General features: G+C 42.1%; 2 protein-coding genes across 5 annotated transcripts in view; one reads left to right on the top strand and one right to left on the bottom strand.

The window, feature by feature from the left end:
- Positions 1 to 13,281, bottom strand: part of MND1 (meiotic nuclear divisions 1) — a 63,504-nt gene extending 50,223 nt beyond the window's left edge. For 2 of the 4 annotated variants that reach the window (XM_025439114.2, XM_025439115.2), the window contains exons 1-3: positions 13,215 to 13,281; positions 6,694 to 6,759; positions 1,672 to 1,729 (exon numbers count right to left, since the gene is read on the bottom strand). In XM_025439114.2, the coding sequence (XP_025294899.1) occupies positions 1,672 to 1,729; positions 6,694 to 6,759; positions 13,215 to 13,217 (127 nt within the window). In that variant the 5' untranslated portion in view covers positions 13,218 to 13,281. Of the gene's footprint in view, positions 1 to 1,671; positions 1,730 to 6,693; positions 6,760 to 12,277; positions 12,308 to 13,214 lie in introns of those variants that run through there. The other 2 variants (XM_049094277.1, XM_049094278.1) reach the window with 1 other exon arrangement.
- LOC112654547 (60S ribosomal protein L17-like) lies at positions 2,718 to 3,355 on the top strand. The gene has a single exon (XM_035698892.2). It carries the CDS (start codon positions 2,766 to 2,768, stop codon positions 3,318 to 3,320), a length of 555 nt encoding a protein of 184 aa, XP_035554785.1. The 5' UTR covers positions 2,718 to 2,765; the 3' UTR covers positions 3,321 to 3,355.
- Positions 13,282 to 17,678: the final 4,397 nt, after the last annotated feature.

Genomic DNA, 17,678 nt, shown 5'->3' with positions numbered 1-17,678 from the left:
GTCAAGAGTCATATGCTTAACCAATTGAGCCACCCAGGCACCACAAGTTTCTGTTTTCTATTCTACTTCTAGGAACATTTCCTAATGAAGTAGTAGGAGATATGGAAAAAAATTTATGGGTGAGGAGAGAAAGGGATGAATAGATGGAGCACAGGGGTTTTTTAGGGCAGTAAAAATACTCTGCATGATACTGTAATGATGGATCCATGTCATTATACACTTATCCAAACTCACAGAATGTATGACATCAAGGATGAATCCCAATGCAAACCATGGACTTTGGGTGATTACGATGTGTCAACTGTAACAAATGTACCACTGGGGAGTGATGTTGACAACAGGAGAAGCTGTGCATGTATGGGGAGCGGGAAACATTCAGGACATCTCTGTACCTTCCTCTCAATTTTTCTATGAATCTAAAACTGCTCTAAAAAATTAGTTTCTTAGAAAAAGAATTTAAAGATAGCACAATACACATTAATTTTAACAGCAAAATTTGGGAACAACCTAGACATTTAACAACAGGTAACAGGCTAAGCTAATTATTAATTATGGTACAGAATGAATCATTAGGGGATGCGGATACTGTAAGTCATTTTTTTAAAAAAGCAAACAACATAGGGAAATGTAGATGATATAATGTTATATGAAAAAATACACAAACTCAAAACTATATATGCAGTATGGTTCCTCTTAAAAAAAAAAAAAAAGGACAGATATATACATACATAGACAGACAGAACCTAAGAATAAGCCATCAAAATACACCAAATGTTAACCATTGGTGATCCCAGAATAGAGGGCCTACGAACAATTTCTACTTTGATTATATACTTTATAATTTTCAAATATGTCAAAATAAACATGTATAGGTTATACAATGAAAATAAAGTTTAAAAATATATATACCACATGTAGTGGGTTTAACACTGACCCCTCAAAAGATAACCCCCAAAATCTGTGAATGTGAACTTATTTGGTAAAAGGACACCATTAAGGATCATAAATGAAATCATCTGAGATTTAGGGTAGGTCCCAAATCCAATGACACGTATCGTTATAAGAGACAAAATGGGAAAAAACAAAGGCGGAGTCTATGTGAAAACAGAGGAAGAGATCGGAATGATTTGTCTATTAAGCCAAGCACTGGTGGCAACAACCAGAAGCTAGGAGAGAAGTATGAAATAGACTCCCTTCAGAATCTCTGGAAAGAACCAACCCTACCAACACCTTGATTTTAGACTTCTGGTCTCCAGAACTATGAGAAAATAAGTTCTATTGTGTTAAGCCACCAGGTTTGTGGCAATTTGTTACAATAATATAGAAAACTAATATACCATGTAAAAATACAAAGTCATATTTAACAAATACCAGAACACACATCAACAGTTTTTGCTTCTTTTGAAGTAAATTACACCTATAAATAAATAAAGGTGTATATTTGTGTATCGATGTGTGTGTATAGATACAGGTATGCATGTGTACTCCATTTTAATTTTCCTAAAGCAGACATTCTACACATAAGAATCATGGCCATGGCCCAAAGATACCATGTAAGGTCTTTTACAAATATTCTTCATCTCTAGAACTTTATGTTTTCATAAAGTGAGACTGCTGCAGCAAAGATGACCAATGTTTCCCAAAATATCTCAGCACATCTTTGATACTCACTAATGCCTTTCTCTTTGGGAGCAATCTTCTCCATGTCTTTTAACTGAAACACATCTTTCTGTTTAAAAGAGATTGAAAAAAAAAAGAGATAAAAATATGTATTTATTTCCTACTATATATTTATATTTACCATAATTATATTAACAAAACATTGTACTATAAAAGCTGTGCCTAGTAACTGCAACAGAATCAAGTATTTTAGAGCTAGAAGAAATTGCAATTATCCTGTTCAATATCTTCAACACAATTTAAAAGGGACAGATTTTGCACAAATATGCAAGTCTTTAAAGTAAATGGAGAGCAGAATGTAAAGAACATCTTCTCAATGAAGTATAAAAACTACTTATAATGAATTATTTAACATGAGATAATTACCTTCTCTTGGACGCTTTAAGAAAACAGTGATTTGCTTAGCATATATCATATATCACAGATTTAGCAGTTCTAACTAAAAGCAAAACAGACAACTGTCAAGATTTGTTTATATTTAAGGTTTCCTGGAAGAGCTATACCTAAACAATAGGAAAATTATATAATTTTGACTATCAATTATTCACCTATACAGTCAGCATGTTCATGATATGCAAAACAAAATATGGGAATATAAACATGTAGAATATTTAATCTTGCTTGTAGTTGGAAAAAAAAATCTACGTAGAACATTCCTTTATTCTTGTACTAAGCCTTGGTTGAAGTGGTAAAATGAGTTTGGATAATAAAAATGAAAAGACTCAAGCATTCAATAATTGTAACAGAATTATTGTGATTGTTTTAATGGACATCTAGGATCTATTTCTTCTAACTTCAATAGGTTGGAAGGTAACTCCGGGATCCCTGGGTGACACAGTGGTTTGGCGCCTGCCTTTGGCCCAGGGCATGATCCTGGAAACCCGGGATCGAATCCCACGTCGGGCTCCCGGTGCATGGAGCCTGCTTCTCCCTCTACCTATGTCTTTGCCTCTCTCTCTCTCTCTCTCTCTGTGACTATCATAAATAAATAAATAAATAAATATAAAAAAAAAAGAAGGTAACTTCAATAGGATAGAAACTAGACTTCAGCTCTTCCCCCGAGTGGCCTGAGGTGACCTCCGGAGATGGTTCGCTACTCGCTGGACCCAGAAAACCCTACAAAATCATGCAAGTCGAGAGGTTCAAATCTTCGTGTTCACTTTAAGAACACACGTGAAACTGCCCAGGCCATCAAGGGTATGCATATTCGAAAAGCCACCAAGTATCTGAAAGATGTCACTTTGCAGAAGCAGTGTGTGCCATTCCGTCGCTACAATGGTGGAGTTGGTAGGTGTGCGCAGGCCAAACAGTGGGGCTGGACACAGGGTCGGTGGCCCAAGAAGAGTGCTGAATTTTTACTGCACATGCTTAAAAATGCGGAGAGTAATGCTGAACTTAAGGGTTTAGATGTAGATTCTCTGGTCATTGAGCACATCCAGGTGAATAAAGCCCCCAAGGTGCGACGTAGAACCTACAGGGCTCATGGCCGGATTAATCCATACATGAGCTCTCCCTGCCACATTGAGATGATTCTTACTGAAAAAGAGCAGATTGTTCCTAAACCAGAAGAGGAGGTTGCACAGAAGAAAAAGATATCCCAGAAGAAACTGAAGAAACAAAAACTTATGGCCCGGGAGTAAATTCTGCATAGAATAAATGCAAATAAAAAAAAAAAAAAAGAAACTAAACTTCATAAAAATTTAAAATTTCTGTTCATGCAAGGGCACTATTAAGAAACTGAAAAGACAAATAGTGACTAGAATATTCACAAAACACAATTTCTGACAAAAGACTGGTATCCAGCATGTATAAAGAACTTCTTTAAAGGGTATACCCTCTTCCCTCCCCCCTCCAAAAAAAATGAACACCTAGATAAAGGAGTGGACAGATGAATATATATGTGATAAAGTAAGCAGAGTAAAATGTTAACGTAGAATATAGATGTTAGGCATATAGGTATTTACCGCAAAATTCTTTCATCTTTCATAATAAAATATTGGGAGAAGTAACTTCATCTCACTAAAGATTTAGTAAATTAAGGAAAATACTGTCATTGGTCTTAAAGTATAAAATCAATTTTTGCATGTCTATAAATAAACCGTTTAAAGATAATATTTTAGGGTCTCAGAAAATATGCAATAAATTACTGCCTTCAGGCGTCCAATACATTTCTAAAAATCAATTAATCAAATCTATCTGCAACCATTTTAGATTCCCTGGAAAAAGAATATGAAGTCACTGAGACATATGCCTATATGTGGTCATCAAGGAAGAGCTCTGGACATATTGGCTGCCCCCATGGCATTTCTGTGTAAATAAGAGGGCTTGCAAAGTACTAGCTTCAGAACTAAAATGTGGTCACTTAAGTGAACAGAGAATATGGTCTCAAGGAAATATTAGTTCTCCATAGTATTAAATAGAAGTAATAAAGGAGAGATGAATATAATGGCTCTAAACCTTTATACACACACACACACACACACATATATTTTTACACATATAACACATATAAACATACAAATTTTTATGTTTTTTAAAACTTATGTCTATAAATAAATAAAATCACATGTAAGATCACATGAAAGGCATATAGTTATAAAGCTAGACAACTTGTAATTAAGTACTTATGACCTGAACATTGTAACAATTTACATGGATTATCTTATTTAGCCCTCATACCAACACTGTCAGCTAGGTGCAATTATTACTATCCTTTTTAATAGGCAAGGAAACTGAGACATAGGTCCAATACTTGCTTAAGGTCACAAAGTTATTTGGTAAAACAGATTTCAGGTGCAAGTGCTCTCATTGAATTATATTGCTCTCATGCTACTAAGTTTTTCTATTACATTAGCAACTTCAAATATACATACATTTGTATAATATTTGTACGTACATATAAACATACACGAGTGAATATATAGGAATATATGAACTAAAATCAATCAATACAATCAATTTCTAGCTTTACATAAAAACTCAGTGACTACTGAACTTCTGGAAGCTACTACCACTCATCAATATGATGTTATTCATTGATAGCAGGGTTGAAAAATTTTCAATCTGAAACAGCCAATTTTGATACTTGAGTAAATTAACAATATTATAAATGACAAAATCATTTCCCCCACCACTCACCTCAGCTTTCCACTGCCTAGTAAGAATTAAATCTACTTTTCTTGCTGAGACCATAGGAAAAATATTTAAACTCAGTAGAAGAGTCATAATCCCCACATATAAACTTTATCAATTTATCTTCCTAATCATCATCATTCTTTTTAAAAGATTTTATTTATTTATTTATTAATTTATGAGAAGGAGTGCTAGAGCAGGGGGAGGGGCAGAGGCAGAGAGAGAAGTGAGCTTGCAAGTAGACTCTGAGCTGAGTGTGGAGCCCAACTTGGGGCTCGATCTCACAACCCTGACATCATGACCTGACCTGAAATCAAGAGTCAGACACTTTACCAGCTGAGCCACCCAGGTGTCCCTTCCTAATCATCATTATTAAAATAATACTCTGCTTTGAATTGCCAATGACTTTTGGTAAGTCATTACAGGCAGATAACATCAGTAAGATTAAACTTAGAGGGCAGTTTTTAAAACAAAGGTTCCCCAGAATGTTTTGCTTGTTTTACTGAGAATCTGCATTATCAAAATGAAAATGTCAAGTATTATCATTAACTATCTTATTAATTTCATATCTATTTTGCCATTTTCTCCCAACTTCTTCACATTTGTATACAACCAAAGTAGCTAGTAGGTTGGGGCCAGACTAGACTTTGAAGGTCTTGTCAAGTTTTAGGCTAAGACACAGGAAGTTAGTGTTTTTTGTAGGCCTAAGATTTGGACTTAAACATGGAAGAAAAAAAAAATGCTACTGTATAGCAACATGGTAAGCAAAGTAGCCTTTAGAGCCTGGTGCTTGGGTTTGAATCCTGGTTCCATCAGTTAGGACCTAAAACTTCAAACATATTTCCTATTGGTGGCAGGCACAAATATCTGGAATAAATTAAGGTGGCCTATGTACCATGATACAGTGTTAGACCACAGACAGATTTATAAATGTAAAGAGGCGGTACTCAGCACTCTCTAAAATCAGACGATCTTCCCTGGATTTGAATGCTAGTACAAACTGCTTTTATTTTTGATATCTAGAGCTGGTATATTAAGCTGTGTATCAGATGTCCTCATCTGTAGAATGACGATCATAACAGTATTGATCTCATACAGTTAAAAAGGATGGAATCAGGGCAGCCCCAGTGGCGCAGCGGTTTGGCGCCGCCTGCAGCCCAGGATGTGATCCTGGAGACCCAGGATCAAGTCCCACGTCGGGCTCTCTGCATGGAGCCTGCTTCTCCCTCTGTCTGTGTCTCTGCCTCTCTCTCTCTCCCTCTCTCTCTCTGGGTCGTTCATGAATAAGTAAATAAAATCTTAAAAAAAAAAAAAAAAAAAAAGGATGGAATCAGATAACCTACACTGGGATGCCTGGGTGGCTCAGCAGTTGAACATCTGCCTTTGGCTCAGGGCCTGATCCCAGGGTCCCGGGATCCAGTCCCATGTCAGGCTCCCTGCATGGAGCCTGCTTCTCCCTCTGCCTGTGTCTCTGCCTCTCTATGTATCTCATGAATAAATAAATAAAATCTTAAAAAAAAAAAAAAAACCACAAAAACCAAAAAAAGCAGATAACCTACACCAAGTGATCAGAACAATGCTGGCACCTAGGAAGCACTCAGTAGATGTCAACTATTAGCATTATTATTTCCAGGTAGAAAGAGGACACAATCAAATATATGCTTCAGAAAGATCATTCTGGACAGAAGTGAACATTGGGGTAGGGTTCTTTCTTACTCCACAGCTTCACAGAAACAAAAAATGTTTGCAGAATTTTATCTATTCTTCAAGAAATTGATGGGCATTGATATCTAATGAAAAAAGTACAGTTAAACACTGAATGACATACACTTAAGGAGAAAATGACATAAAATACTAAAAATCTTAGAGAAAACAACTCACCGTCTCAAAAAATATTTCCATCATACGGGCTCTCTTCTCCTCTGCGCTCAGTCCTTTTTTCTTTGACTACAGCACAAAAGTTAAAACAGTAAACACTGTGTTAAAAAAAAAAGACCTTGCATTTAAAAACAATTTGGTCTGAAACATCATCTGAAATGTTACGGTCTTGTCTGCCAATGGGTTTGATAACTCTCAGAGCCAGACCTAAAGACTCATTTTAACTACTATATGCCAAGCCTTGTGGCTGGTGGTACCAGTGTAGTAATAAGAACTGTGGTTGAGACAGAGCCTGGCAGTTAATAGAAATTCAGTATTTATGAAATGATCCAATGATAAGTCACTATATTTACCTTCAAGAGACTTACAACCTCTCAAAGAAAATAGACACCACTAATAAATGATGAAGAGGTCATTGCACAAATTGCTACCAAGGACACAATGAATTCCACCACAGGGAAGGTTGAGGGCTATCTAGGAAGGGTAGAGATGAAAAGGATTTTGGCAAGTTGAGAAATGGTGACAAGGTGTCCTTCGAACACACAGGCACGATGTTATGAAAGTACACGGAATGCTCCAGAAAAACAAGCACTCAGGGATGATTACTGTGTGGTACATGTAGAGGGAGGGGCATGTAAGGTGAGAAAGGTCATCTGGAGCCAGATCACAGGAGGCTGATTGTCCAGTCCAAGAGAATGTATGTTATTCTAGACAATGAGAAGCTACTGAGTAATTTCTAAAACAGGAGAGTGACAAGATTAGTTATGTTTTAGTAAGACGACATTTAGTAGCATTTTGCAGGGTAGGTTGGAGGAAGGAAAAACCTATCCAAGTCGAAAACAGAGGCCTACTGCAGGTAACTATTATTCTATAACTACAGTTTAGCCAACTAAAAATACAATAATTAATATATAACTACAATCTGTTGATTGTAAATTTTACACTATATTGTATTTAGAATATATAAAGCTAAAATCCAACTTTTTTTAAAAAAGGCCAAATTCCCTCAACCTGAAGATTCACAGAAAATAACAAAAGAGAGAACTATCATCTCTAATAAGAGAATTCCACACTAATATTTTTTAAGTGACGTGCTCAAAAGTCACACAGGGTTATGAGACAACATAAGCTGCTTAGTAATAACTTTGAAACACTTTGTACCACATAAAAAAGGAGACACAGAAAACAAACACTGAGCCTGTTCAACCAATACTCCCCTGGAAAATGAAAGCCTTCAATAGATGGGGAAAGGGATTTGACAATGCCATTCTGAATACACACACCAGAGTGCACGAGTCTTTATTCTATTTGTACAGCCTAGAAACCCACTCACTCATTTTCACAGCAATAAAATTATCAGATGGTTCCTTGATGAGTTGTTCTGGTAAAATAGGGATATTTCTCTTTTTCCTCTGTCTGCTGCTCGCAAACACTGAAGCTCCCGCAGGGTTCTTTATTGATCCCCTCATCTCCTCACACCTTTTCTTTGATCTCTTCTGCTTTTATGGTTTTAACATTTAAGCTGAATCCTCAAATCTTTACATCAGCCTCTGAAGAATGATCCTGAGCTTCAATTTCATGCATCTACCTGCCTGCTGGACAGACTTCAAACTCAGAGGGTTAAAACTGAACTCTTCTTCTCCTACATCTACTCCCCAAACCTGCTGTTCTAGATCTGGAGCTCAGATACCATCTTTTTAGCCACGCCAGAGGCCTGGCACTCATCCCATGTTCCTTCACCTCTTACTCCACACCAGAGCAATCACCAAGTTTTGCCAATTTTAGTGCTTAACTTTCTCAAATCCACCCTGTCTGCTCCATCCCTACAAACCCTACCTCAGTTCAGGCCTTCATTATGTGTTCTGTTTCCTGCAACATACCTGCAAGCCCTCTGGCCACACTTGGTCTCACCTCTAAGTTCACATTCCACATGGCCAAGAAGCAAATCTACCCATGCCTCTCCTTTGCTTAAAGCCTTCAGTGGCTCCGAACCATCCAGAAGTAGCCAATCACTCCACCTGATAGACGAGGCCCTTAATCACCTGACCCCAATCTACCTCCCACAAATACCACTCCCCACCTCAAATTTTACCATAATTCGGAGAGTTAACTTGAGCTATAATACAAAAACTAGACAGTCCCTGACTATGGTTCGACTTTTTCAACTTTATGATGGCGCGAAGGTGATACACAATCAGTAGAAACCATACATAGAATTTTGAATTTGAATCTTTTCCCCAGGCTAGCAATGGTCAACTGCCAAGGGACCATGAAGTAAACAATCGATAGTTACAACCATCCTGTACCTACACCTCCATTCTGTTACTTGCCTTCAGTACCGTCCTCAGTAGGTTACAGGAGATATCCAATACTTTATTATAAAGCAGGCTTTGTCTTAGATGCTTTCGCCCAGCTACAGGCTATATGTCTAAGTGTTCTGATCATGTTTAAAGTTGGCTAGGCTAAGCTATGATTCTGTAGGTTAGGTGTTTTAAATGCATTTTTGACTTAATTATATTTTCAACTCACAAAGGGTTTATCACAGTGTAACTCTATTGTAAGAAGAAGATCTGTACTTGTAATTCTCCACTCCCAGCATGCTCTTTCCCATTTGTGTCTTTAAAAAACTATTCTATCTGGGCAGCCCCGGTGGCGCAGCGGTTTAGCGCCGCCTGCAGCCCAGGGCGTGATCTGGAGACCCTGGATCGAGTCCCACGTCAGGCTCTCTTCATGGAGCCTGCTTCTCCCTCTGCCTGTGTCTCTGCCTCTCTCTCTCTGCATCTCTATGAATAAATAAATAAAATCTTAAAAAAAAATAAAATAAAAAACTATTCTATCTAAAACACCTGCTCCTCTTGCAAATTCAAAAACTTCTAAAGTCTCCTAAGGCCTAGTGTAAGCATTCTGTAAAAGAGCTTCCCTGAGCTCACAGGACAGCCTGAGCATCATCCCATGTGTTCCTAGAACACACCTTCATTAAATCAATTCATATACTTGTCAAGAACACACCTTCATTAAATCAATTCGTATACTTGTCTTTCTTAGCTGGCTGAAAACTTCAGAACGTGCACTGTGCTGGCCTTCCAAGAGCTTGGTGCTGGGTTATAGCAGACACAAAGGCCAGCCCTTGACTCCAAGGCCATGTCTCTAAAGCCCCAAGCCTAAAATGTGAGACTGTTTAGGTTCCCAAACCCCACAACACTCACTGCACTCCCATAAATATGACACAGGGTAAACTAAAAATAAAAGAATTCTGTGATAACCATTTACTGACTTTCTGAGAGAAATCACACAAATCTCAGTCCGAGAAACCATATAGACCTACTCACTAAACGCGGAGTCGAGAGCCAGCATTCAATATTGCTTTAATTAGCCTCCCTTCACACTGGCCTCAGCAGTATGAGAATAAACCAAGCATGAAATTCACACCTAGTTAAGAAGGCTCTTTTGGCTCATTTCTCTAGTCCAGTGGGTTTCAAACTGCTATTAGAATCATCTCAGAAAGAAAAAAAAAAACAAAAAAGAATCATCTCAGGAGCTTTTTAAAAATACTGATGCCAAGGCGTATGCCATCTGAACTCTATCAGGATCTCTGAGACCAGACCTGGGCCTAGGCAGGCATGTTTTTAAAAGCCTCTTAAGGTGCTTTAACCAGCCCCAGGATTGAGAACACTCCTCTTCTCACCCCAGAATCTAGAGGTGGGTCAGGGGCACTGAGATCCCTTTAGGACTTCTGTAGCCTTGTCAGTGGAGAGAAGATTCAAAGCTTTAGGAAAGGTTCCTAATGTTTTGGTATTATAAAACAGCTCCTTGGAAAGATTCATGGACTCCCTAAGAATCCGCCATCCAGAAACAATGAGGAGAGCCTAGTATCCTGGAGGCACACAGTTTTAGGAAAGCTCTTATCACTCAGTTCAGTAGCTATGAAAATCACTCAAGAAATATGGCTGGATCATCCCTTTACATTGTTTTCAGGCCAATTTATTCATCGGTCTCTTTCATGACTAGAAATAGTTTTCGTTATTAACCACAGGACAGTATCGCAGCCAGAATTAAAATAACTAATGTAAAACTATGCCACGCTAATTCATATTTAGGAATTTCTCCAAAAAAATCAACATGGGCTCATTTAATACTTAATATTAAAGAAAATCTGCTGACCACATAAGTCAGAGATGCATTCAAATTAGTAAGGAGAGTCAAGACCTGAGGACAACCAAGCTTCCCTGCTGACCAACATACAGCTGTCCCCACTTTTCACAAGAACTACACAATAGTACCTGTTTTCATTAATCAAAAGAAATCCTAAGAGCATTTTCACTTGCATGAAAAAAGGCAAAAAGCAAAAATAGCACTCAGTGTTTGTTTTAGGAATGGCTGTGCCACAATCCTTCCCTGGAAACCATATCCAGCATCTCAAGCATAAGCCACCATAGCTTTGAACTGTGTTGGTAAGCATCTGTGCTGGATCTTAATTTACTTCGTGCATCTGTTAGCAAGATGTGTCCTAAGGTATCTGAGAAGCCTGAGGAAAAAAAAAATGTTTTAATTGAAAAAAAAAAAAAAAGCGGCTTATGAGACGTTATTTTAGGGGTCTAGGAATGCTCAAAATCTTTTCCCATATAAATTAATAACTGTTTCTTCACCTCATGCCATTTTAGATTACAGAAGACTTCACAGAAACACTACCTTCAAAGAATAGGGGAAACCTGTATTTGAAGTCACTTAAGAAACTATCCATCTAAGGAACGTGCCCCGAATAATTAGGAGTTACGAAATTCCTGGGATCCCTGGGTGGCGCAGCGGTTTGGCGCCTGCCTTTGGCCCAGGGCAGGATCCTGGAGACCAAGGATCGAGTCCCACGTCAGGCTCCCGGTGCATGGAGCTTGCTTCTCCCTCTGCCTGTGTCTCTGCCCCTCTCTCTCTCTCTGTGACTATCATAAATAAATAAAAATTTAAAAAAAAAAGGAGTCCTGTTTGGCAATTGTAAGAACATTTTGAAAAATTAAAAGTAGGGATCCCTGGGTGGTGCAACGGTTTGGCGCCTGCCTTTGGCCCATGGCGCGATCCTGGAGACCCGGGATCGAATCCCACGTGGGGATCCCTGCGTGGAGCCTGCTTCTCCCTCTGCCTGTGTCTCTGCCTCTCTCTCTCTGTGACTATCATAAATAAATAATTAAAAATTAAAAAAAAAAGAAAAATAAAGTCTGACTTAAAAAAAAAAATTAAAAGTAGTTGATACCCGTTGCCCCCAGAAGTGGCAGGGGTACACTGCAGTTCCTCTAATTCCAAAAATATGCCTGGATTTACGACTTTATTCACCAAGCCTGATCGAATCAAAACAAACAACTATCGATTCACAATCAGGAAAGAGAACAGGGCAGGCCCAGTGGCTCAGCGGTGCCGCCTTCAGCCCAGGGCGTGATCCTGGAGACCCAGGGTCGAGTCCCACGTGGGGCTCCCTGCATGGGGCCTGCTTCTCCCTCTGCCTGTGTCTCTCATGAATAAATAAATAAAATCTTAAAAGAAAAAAAAAAAAGGAAAGAGAACAAAAATCTGTTTTTGATCAACGTAATACTAAACTCACTTCTTGAGCATCCATTAAAAAAAATAGGCTGGATCTCAAAAGAGTTTTATTCTGACTTATTTCATGATCAGAGGCTGAGCGTCTGCAAGCAGTTAGCAGCACATTGCCATTTAGTATTAGAAGAGGATTCGTACGGGGAGAGGAGGCGCAAGGGCAAAACCGGGCGGTGGTGCCGGGGCTCTCCGGGGCCGCCGCTTCAGGCCGCGAACCGCGCGAGCACGCGCCCCCGCCCCGGCCGGCCCCGGCCCCCGCCCCCGCCCCGGCCCTCGGCGCGCCCCGGTTGGGTTTCGGAGCCGGCGTCGCGCCCAGGTGGCCGCGTTGTTAGCTCAACCACAAAGACGCCGTTATCAGTCGTGAGCGCATCTGGACACGGATCTTCAAAGAAGTCACCGTGCAGCCTCGGTCCTTGGCCAGCGAAATAACGGCCACTTCACTAAATTCAGATATTAAAATCTTTGATCCATTTAATTAGGTGTTGATCCTCTGCCAACTGAAGCAGAAAGAAAAAAAAAAAAAAAAAGACATGAAACTGAAGGTTCCTGAAAATGACCCGAGGAGCCGGAGGCCGTCACGTTCACAAGGGCACAGGGTGGCCTGGAGCGCGGCGCGGCCCGGAGGTCGGGGCAGGTCACGCGGCGGCGCGGCCCTCAGCGGCCCCCGCGGCCCTCAGCGGCCCCCGCCCCCCTGGCGTGCAGGGCTCGGGGCCATTCGCGGGCGGGCCCCGCGGGTTCGCGGAGTCCCCGTCTATCCCGGGCCCCCGGCGGCCGCGCGCGGGGCACACGCGGCCCGGCCCCGAGGGGCTCGGCTGCGCCCTGGGCCGCGGGGGACGGGGGGCCTCCCCGGGAGCCAGGCCCCCGGAGGGCCGAGGGCGCCCGCCGCCGGGGCCGGAGCCGGGGCCGGAGCCGGAGCCGGAGCCGGAGCGGGCCTCAGCGCTTACCATGGCGCGGGCGGCGGGTCCTCCGGCGGCCGGGCCTGCGCGCGGGGCGGGGCGGGGCGGGTTTGACTTTGGCGCCTACAGCGCCGAGGGGCGGGGCGGGGCGGGGCGGCGGCGGCCTCTGCCTGGGCGGTGCGCGGCGACCCCTGGCGGCCGAGCGGGGAGGCCGGCGGGAGGGGCGGGGCCTGCGGGAAGCGCCGAGGCCTGGGGCCTGGGGTTCTGCTGCTTCGGCCTCCTCGCCCCCGGCGTGCAATGGGACTCCTTTTTTTATTAAAGATTTTATTTATCTATTCATGAGAGACAGAGAGACACAGGCAGAGACACAAGCAGGCTCCATGCAGGGAGCCTGATGCGGGACTCGATCCCGGGTCTCCAGGACTGTGCCCTGGGCCGAAGGCAGATGCTTAACGGCTGAGCCATCCAGGGATCCCCATGGGACGCCTTTTTCTCTATCATCTATCTATCTATCTATCTATCTATCTATCTATCTATCTACCTACCTACCTATCAATCAATCAATCATCTTTTTTTTTTAAAGATTTATTTATGATAAACACACAGAGAGAGAGGGAGAAGCAGGCTCCATGCCGGGAGCCCGATGCGGAACTCGATCCCGGGACTCCAGGATCGCGCCCAGGGCCAAAGGCAGGCGCCAAACCGCTGAGCCACCCAGGGATCCCCTCAATCATCCACTTTTTAAAAAAATATCTTATTTATTCATGAGAAAGAGACAGAAGCAGGCTCCATGCAGGGAGCCCAATGCAGGACTCCATCCCCAGGATCATGCCCTGGGCCAAAGGCAGATGCCTTTAGCCCGCCCTTTCTTCGTGCTGCAAAAACCGGGCCTAGATGTAGCTCGGGAGCAGAGGCCTAGGCAGCTCGCTGTTAAGTTGGGGGGGGGGGGGGGGGCGCCTAGGGCGCGATCCTGCTTCTCCTTCTGTCTCTACCTCTCTCTGTGTCTCTCATGAGTAAATAAGTAAGATCTTAAGGGACGCGGGGGGGGGGGGGGGGGTGCTTAGCGGGGAGCGCCTGCCTTCGGCCCTATCCCGGGCTCCCCGCAAGGAGCCTGTTTCTCCCTCTGCCTGTGTCTCTGCCTCTGTGTGTCTCTCATGAATAAATAAAATCCTTTTTAAAAAATTGATTTTGCTCAAACTCATAAATTTTTAATATGCTTCGATTTTATCTTTTAACAGATGTCTTGAGACACTCCAAGTTTTGCAACATGATGAAGCAGGCAGATGTAGTATATAGGTTTTTAAGTATAAATAAACATGTGCAGCATCTGAGAAGTACTCATGAATTTGGATCTCATTTCTACCACCTAGCATTTTGGTACCCCAAAATGATGTTTAATGTACAAATTTGTTTTACAAAACCCTATGCATACATTGTTTATTCTTTCTATCTGCTGCCTGCAGTGTGTGTGAAGATGAACCAGGCCACACCTGTAAGGAATTATGTTTTCATCAGAGCTAATCTTCCATCTGAGCAACCCACCCTTCCCCTAGATCCTGCTCTAGGGCCCTATTGCCCCTACCGGGGCCACATCCCTCCCCATAGGCAAAGAATCTGCAGGGCCAAAGAGACATAACCACCTGTTACCCACAACATTCTAGACTAGGAGCCTGGAAACCCAGAATCTCCGGCCTGAGTTTTCCCCAAAATGAAGCCTGAGAAAAAGATGTGCTGGTAATTTATTTGGGAGCAAGGAAGCAGCAAGGGTGAGATGGGAAAGAAGGAAAAGCCACTAAACGTGTGCACTTCTCAGTTTCGGCATTTGAATTTTTTTTACAAACTCTTTCTTTGCCCAAGAGGATGTAAGAGTTTGTAAGAGGAGAGAGAACAAGATGAGATCTGAGGACACAACTCCAGTTGGAGAGGATACTGTGAATCTCTAGTTGCCTTCCAGGCCCTTGGCCACTTTCCGTCTTTAAACCCCCAGCATTCTTTTTGCACTGAATCATGGTTCTTGCCATTTCCATCAAATGAACTCTCTGCCATTTGGGCCATGGCTGACTCCACCAAGGCTAGGCATTCATCCCAAAAACAGAGTATACAGGATGAACATAAAGCAAGCCACTTGCCTTTGAGGTGTCCGCTACCACTACCACAGGACACTTGGGTCTTCTCTTGGAAAAGATGAGTTCACATAGAGAGGGTTGCCCACTGGAGCTGGAGCTGTGTACTAAACATCACTGAACTGTAGTTACATTTCTCGGAGATTCTTGAATGTGGACCACAGTTCTGGAATACCAAACCTCAGAATTACACCACCAACTAGAAGAGACACATTCTACTGCCTTCAATCCCCTTGATTTCTCAGGAAATGCACCCACACCTGAAAAGAACCTTCTCGTGGTCCTTCCTTGAAATTCTGAAAAGTTTGACCTCTAGAAGAAACTTCCTGAGGAAGGAAGAAAAGAAAATCATTTGAAAGACAAGGAGGGGCGCCTGGATGGCTCAGTGGTTGAGTGTCTGCTTTGGCTCAGGGCATGATCCTGGGGTCCTGGATCGAGTCCCGCATCGGGATCCCTGCATGGAGCCTGCATCTCCCTCTGTGTATGTCTCTTTCTCTCTCTCTCTCTCTCTCTCATGAATAAATAAATAAAATCTAAAAAAAAAAAAAAAAAAAGAAAAGAGACAAGGAGGGGATCCCTTGCAGGATCAGCGGTTTAGCGCCTGCCTTCGGCCCAGGGTGTGATCCTGGGGACCCGGGATCGAGTCCCATATCAGGCTCCCTGAATGGTGCCTGCTTCTCCCTCTGCCTGTGTCTCTCATAAATAAATAAATAAAATCTTTTTTTTTAAAAAAAAAAAAAAAAAGAAAGAAAAGAGACAAGGAAAAAGTCTATGAGGTAGGAAAACGGGGCGGGGGGGGGAGGAATGAAAAAACCAAGAGAGGAGAAAATTTTAAACAAGAAATAGTCAACATTAACACCTTTTTAGTCGTACCACATCCTTGAGTTAGAAATAACTGTGCTATTGTGTCATTTGTACAGAGGAGCGGTCTCAACGAAGACAATACCAAAACTGGTTTCTGGAGAATGAAAAAAAAATCTCAGATGGTTTGTGGCCCTGCAAAGGGCTATAGAACATAAACAGATACAAGGTATATCTCTGATATTACAATTCCATGGAGTGGGGGATTAGGAAAAAATGTCTACAAGAGCTCCTTGGGGGGATGATAATGGGAAAAAGGTTGAGAAACACTGGTGTAGAGTAAGTATAGAATTTGTTATCCCAGGGGTACCTAGATGGTTCAGGGGTGGAGCATCTGCCTTTGGTTCAGGTTGATCCCTGGGTCCTGGGATCGAGTCCCACATCAGGCTCTTTGCTGGGAGCCTGTCTCTTTTTTGTCTCTCATGAATAAATAAAATCTTAAAAAATAATTATTTATTATCCAAGCTGGATTAAAAGGGCTGCTATTTATAATTATGTGGGGAAAACGAGCATAAAACAGGATTGTCCCCATTAGTCATGTGGTAAGTTGGAACTTCCACTGTGCTTTATTAAAAGTTCTCTTATGGTTCTTTTTAAAAATATTTTATTTATTTATTCATCAGACAGAGAGAGAGGCAGAGACACAGGCAGAGGGAGAGCAGGCTCCCTGCAGGGAGCCCAGTGAGGGACTCTATCCCAGGACCCCAGGATCATGCCCTGAGCCAAAGCCAGATACTCAACCACTGAGCCACCCAGGCGTCCCAAAACTTCTCTTATGGTTCTTACCTTAATTTGCTCTGTAGCAGTTACTGATGCTCTTCTCATCTTTTCATCTGGGAGAGTAAGTTCCTTTTTGTAACCCTGTCTCATCTCTCAGTTCTTCTTGAGCATTCTCTGGTCTCATGACAACCAACTATTTGTTCTTCCCTAGACCACTCATGCTGTCTTCCCCTCTTTTAGCAAGCCTGGGCTCTATCAGTGGTCAGGCCCCAACACCACCCCTCTGTCTTCCTCTGGGGTGAGTTCTTAGCTGCCAGCTTCCTCAGCCCCAGCCAGCAAACCCTGCCACCCTGTACTCCTGGCAGGGGGCCTGGGTACAAGCCCGGAAGAGTGGGAGTTGAGTCTGAGTCACAGTGTGGGGCCCTAGGTGCCCATGAGGGTGTCTGTACTTACCTATCAAGTATCCCTATGCCCAAGAGAGTGTGACATTAGCTAGGTAGACCACTACCACAGGTCAAGAGGTCACAGAAAAAAGGAAAAAGCCTTTTACATTTTTTGTAAAGGAGAGCTCCTGCATTTTCATTTTGCACGGCTGCACAAAATATATATATATATATATATTTTGACATATATATAGATTATATATAGATTATGTATTAGTTTGCTACTATTCCCTAGTGGCTGGAACATACTAGACTCAGTAAATATTTACTAATGGGTGCATATAATACAGCTCCTGGTGTTATCATTACCTGGCCTGGTTTGGTAACTGGTTGGCCTGGTTCACCAACCAAACGGTAAGCTCTTA

This window comes from Canis lupus, chromosome 15, assembly GCF_003254725.2.
Source record: "Canis lupus dingo isolate Sandy chromosome 15, ASM325472v2, whole genome shotgun sequence".
Taxonomy (NCBI): domain Eukaryota; kingdom Metazoa; phylum Chordata; class Mammalia; order Carnivora; family Canidae; genus Canis; species Canis lupus.
Note: the sequence above shows the minus strand (reverse complement) of the source record. Positions and strands in the feature narration are given on the sequence as shown.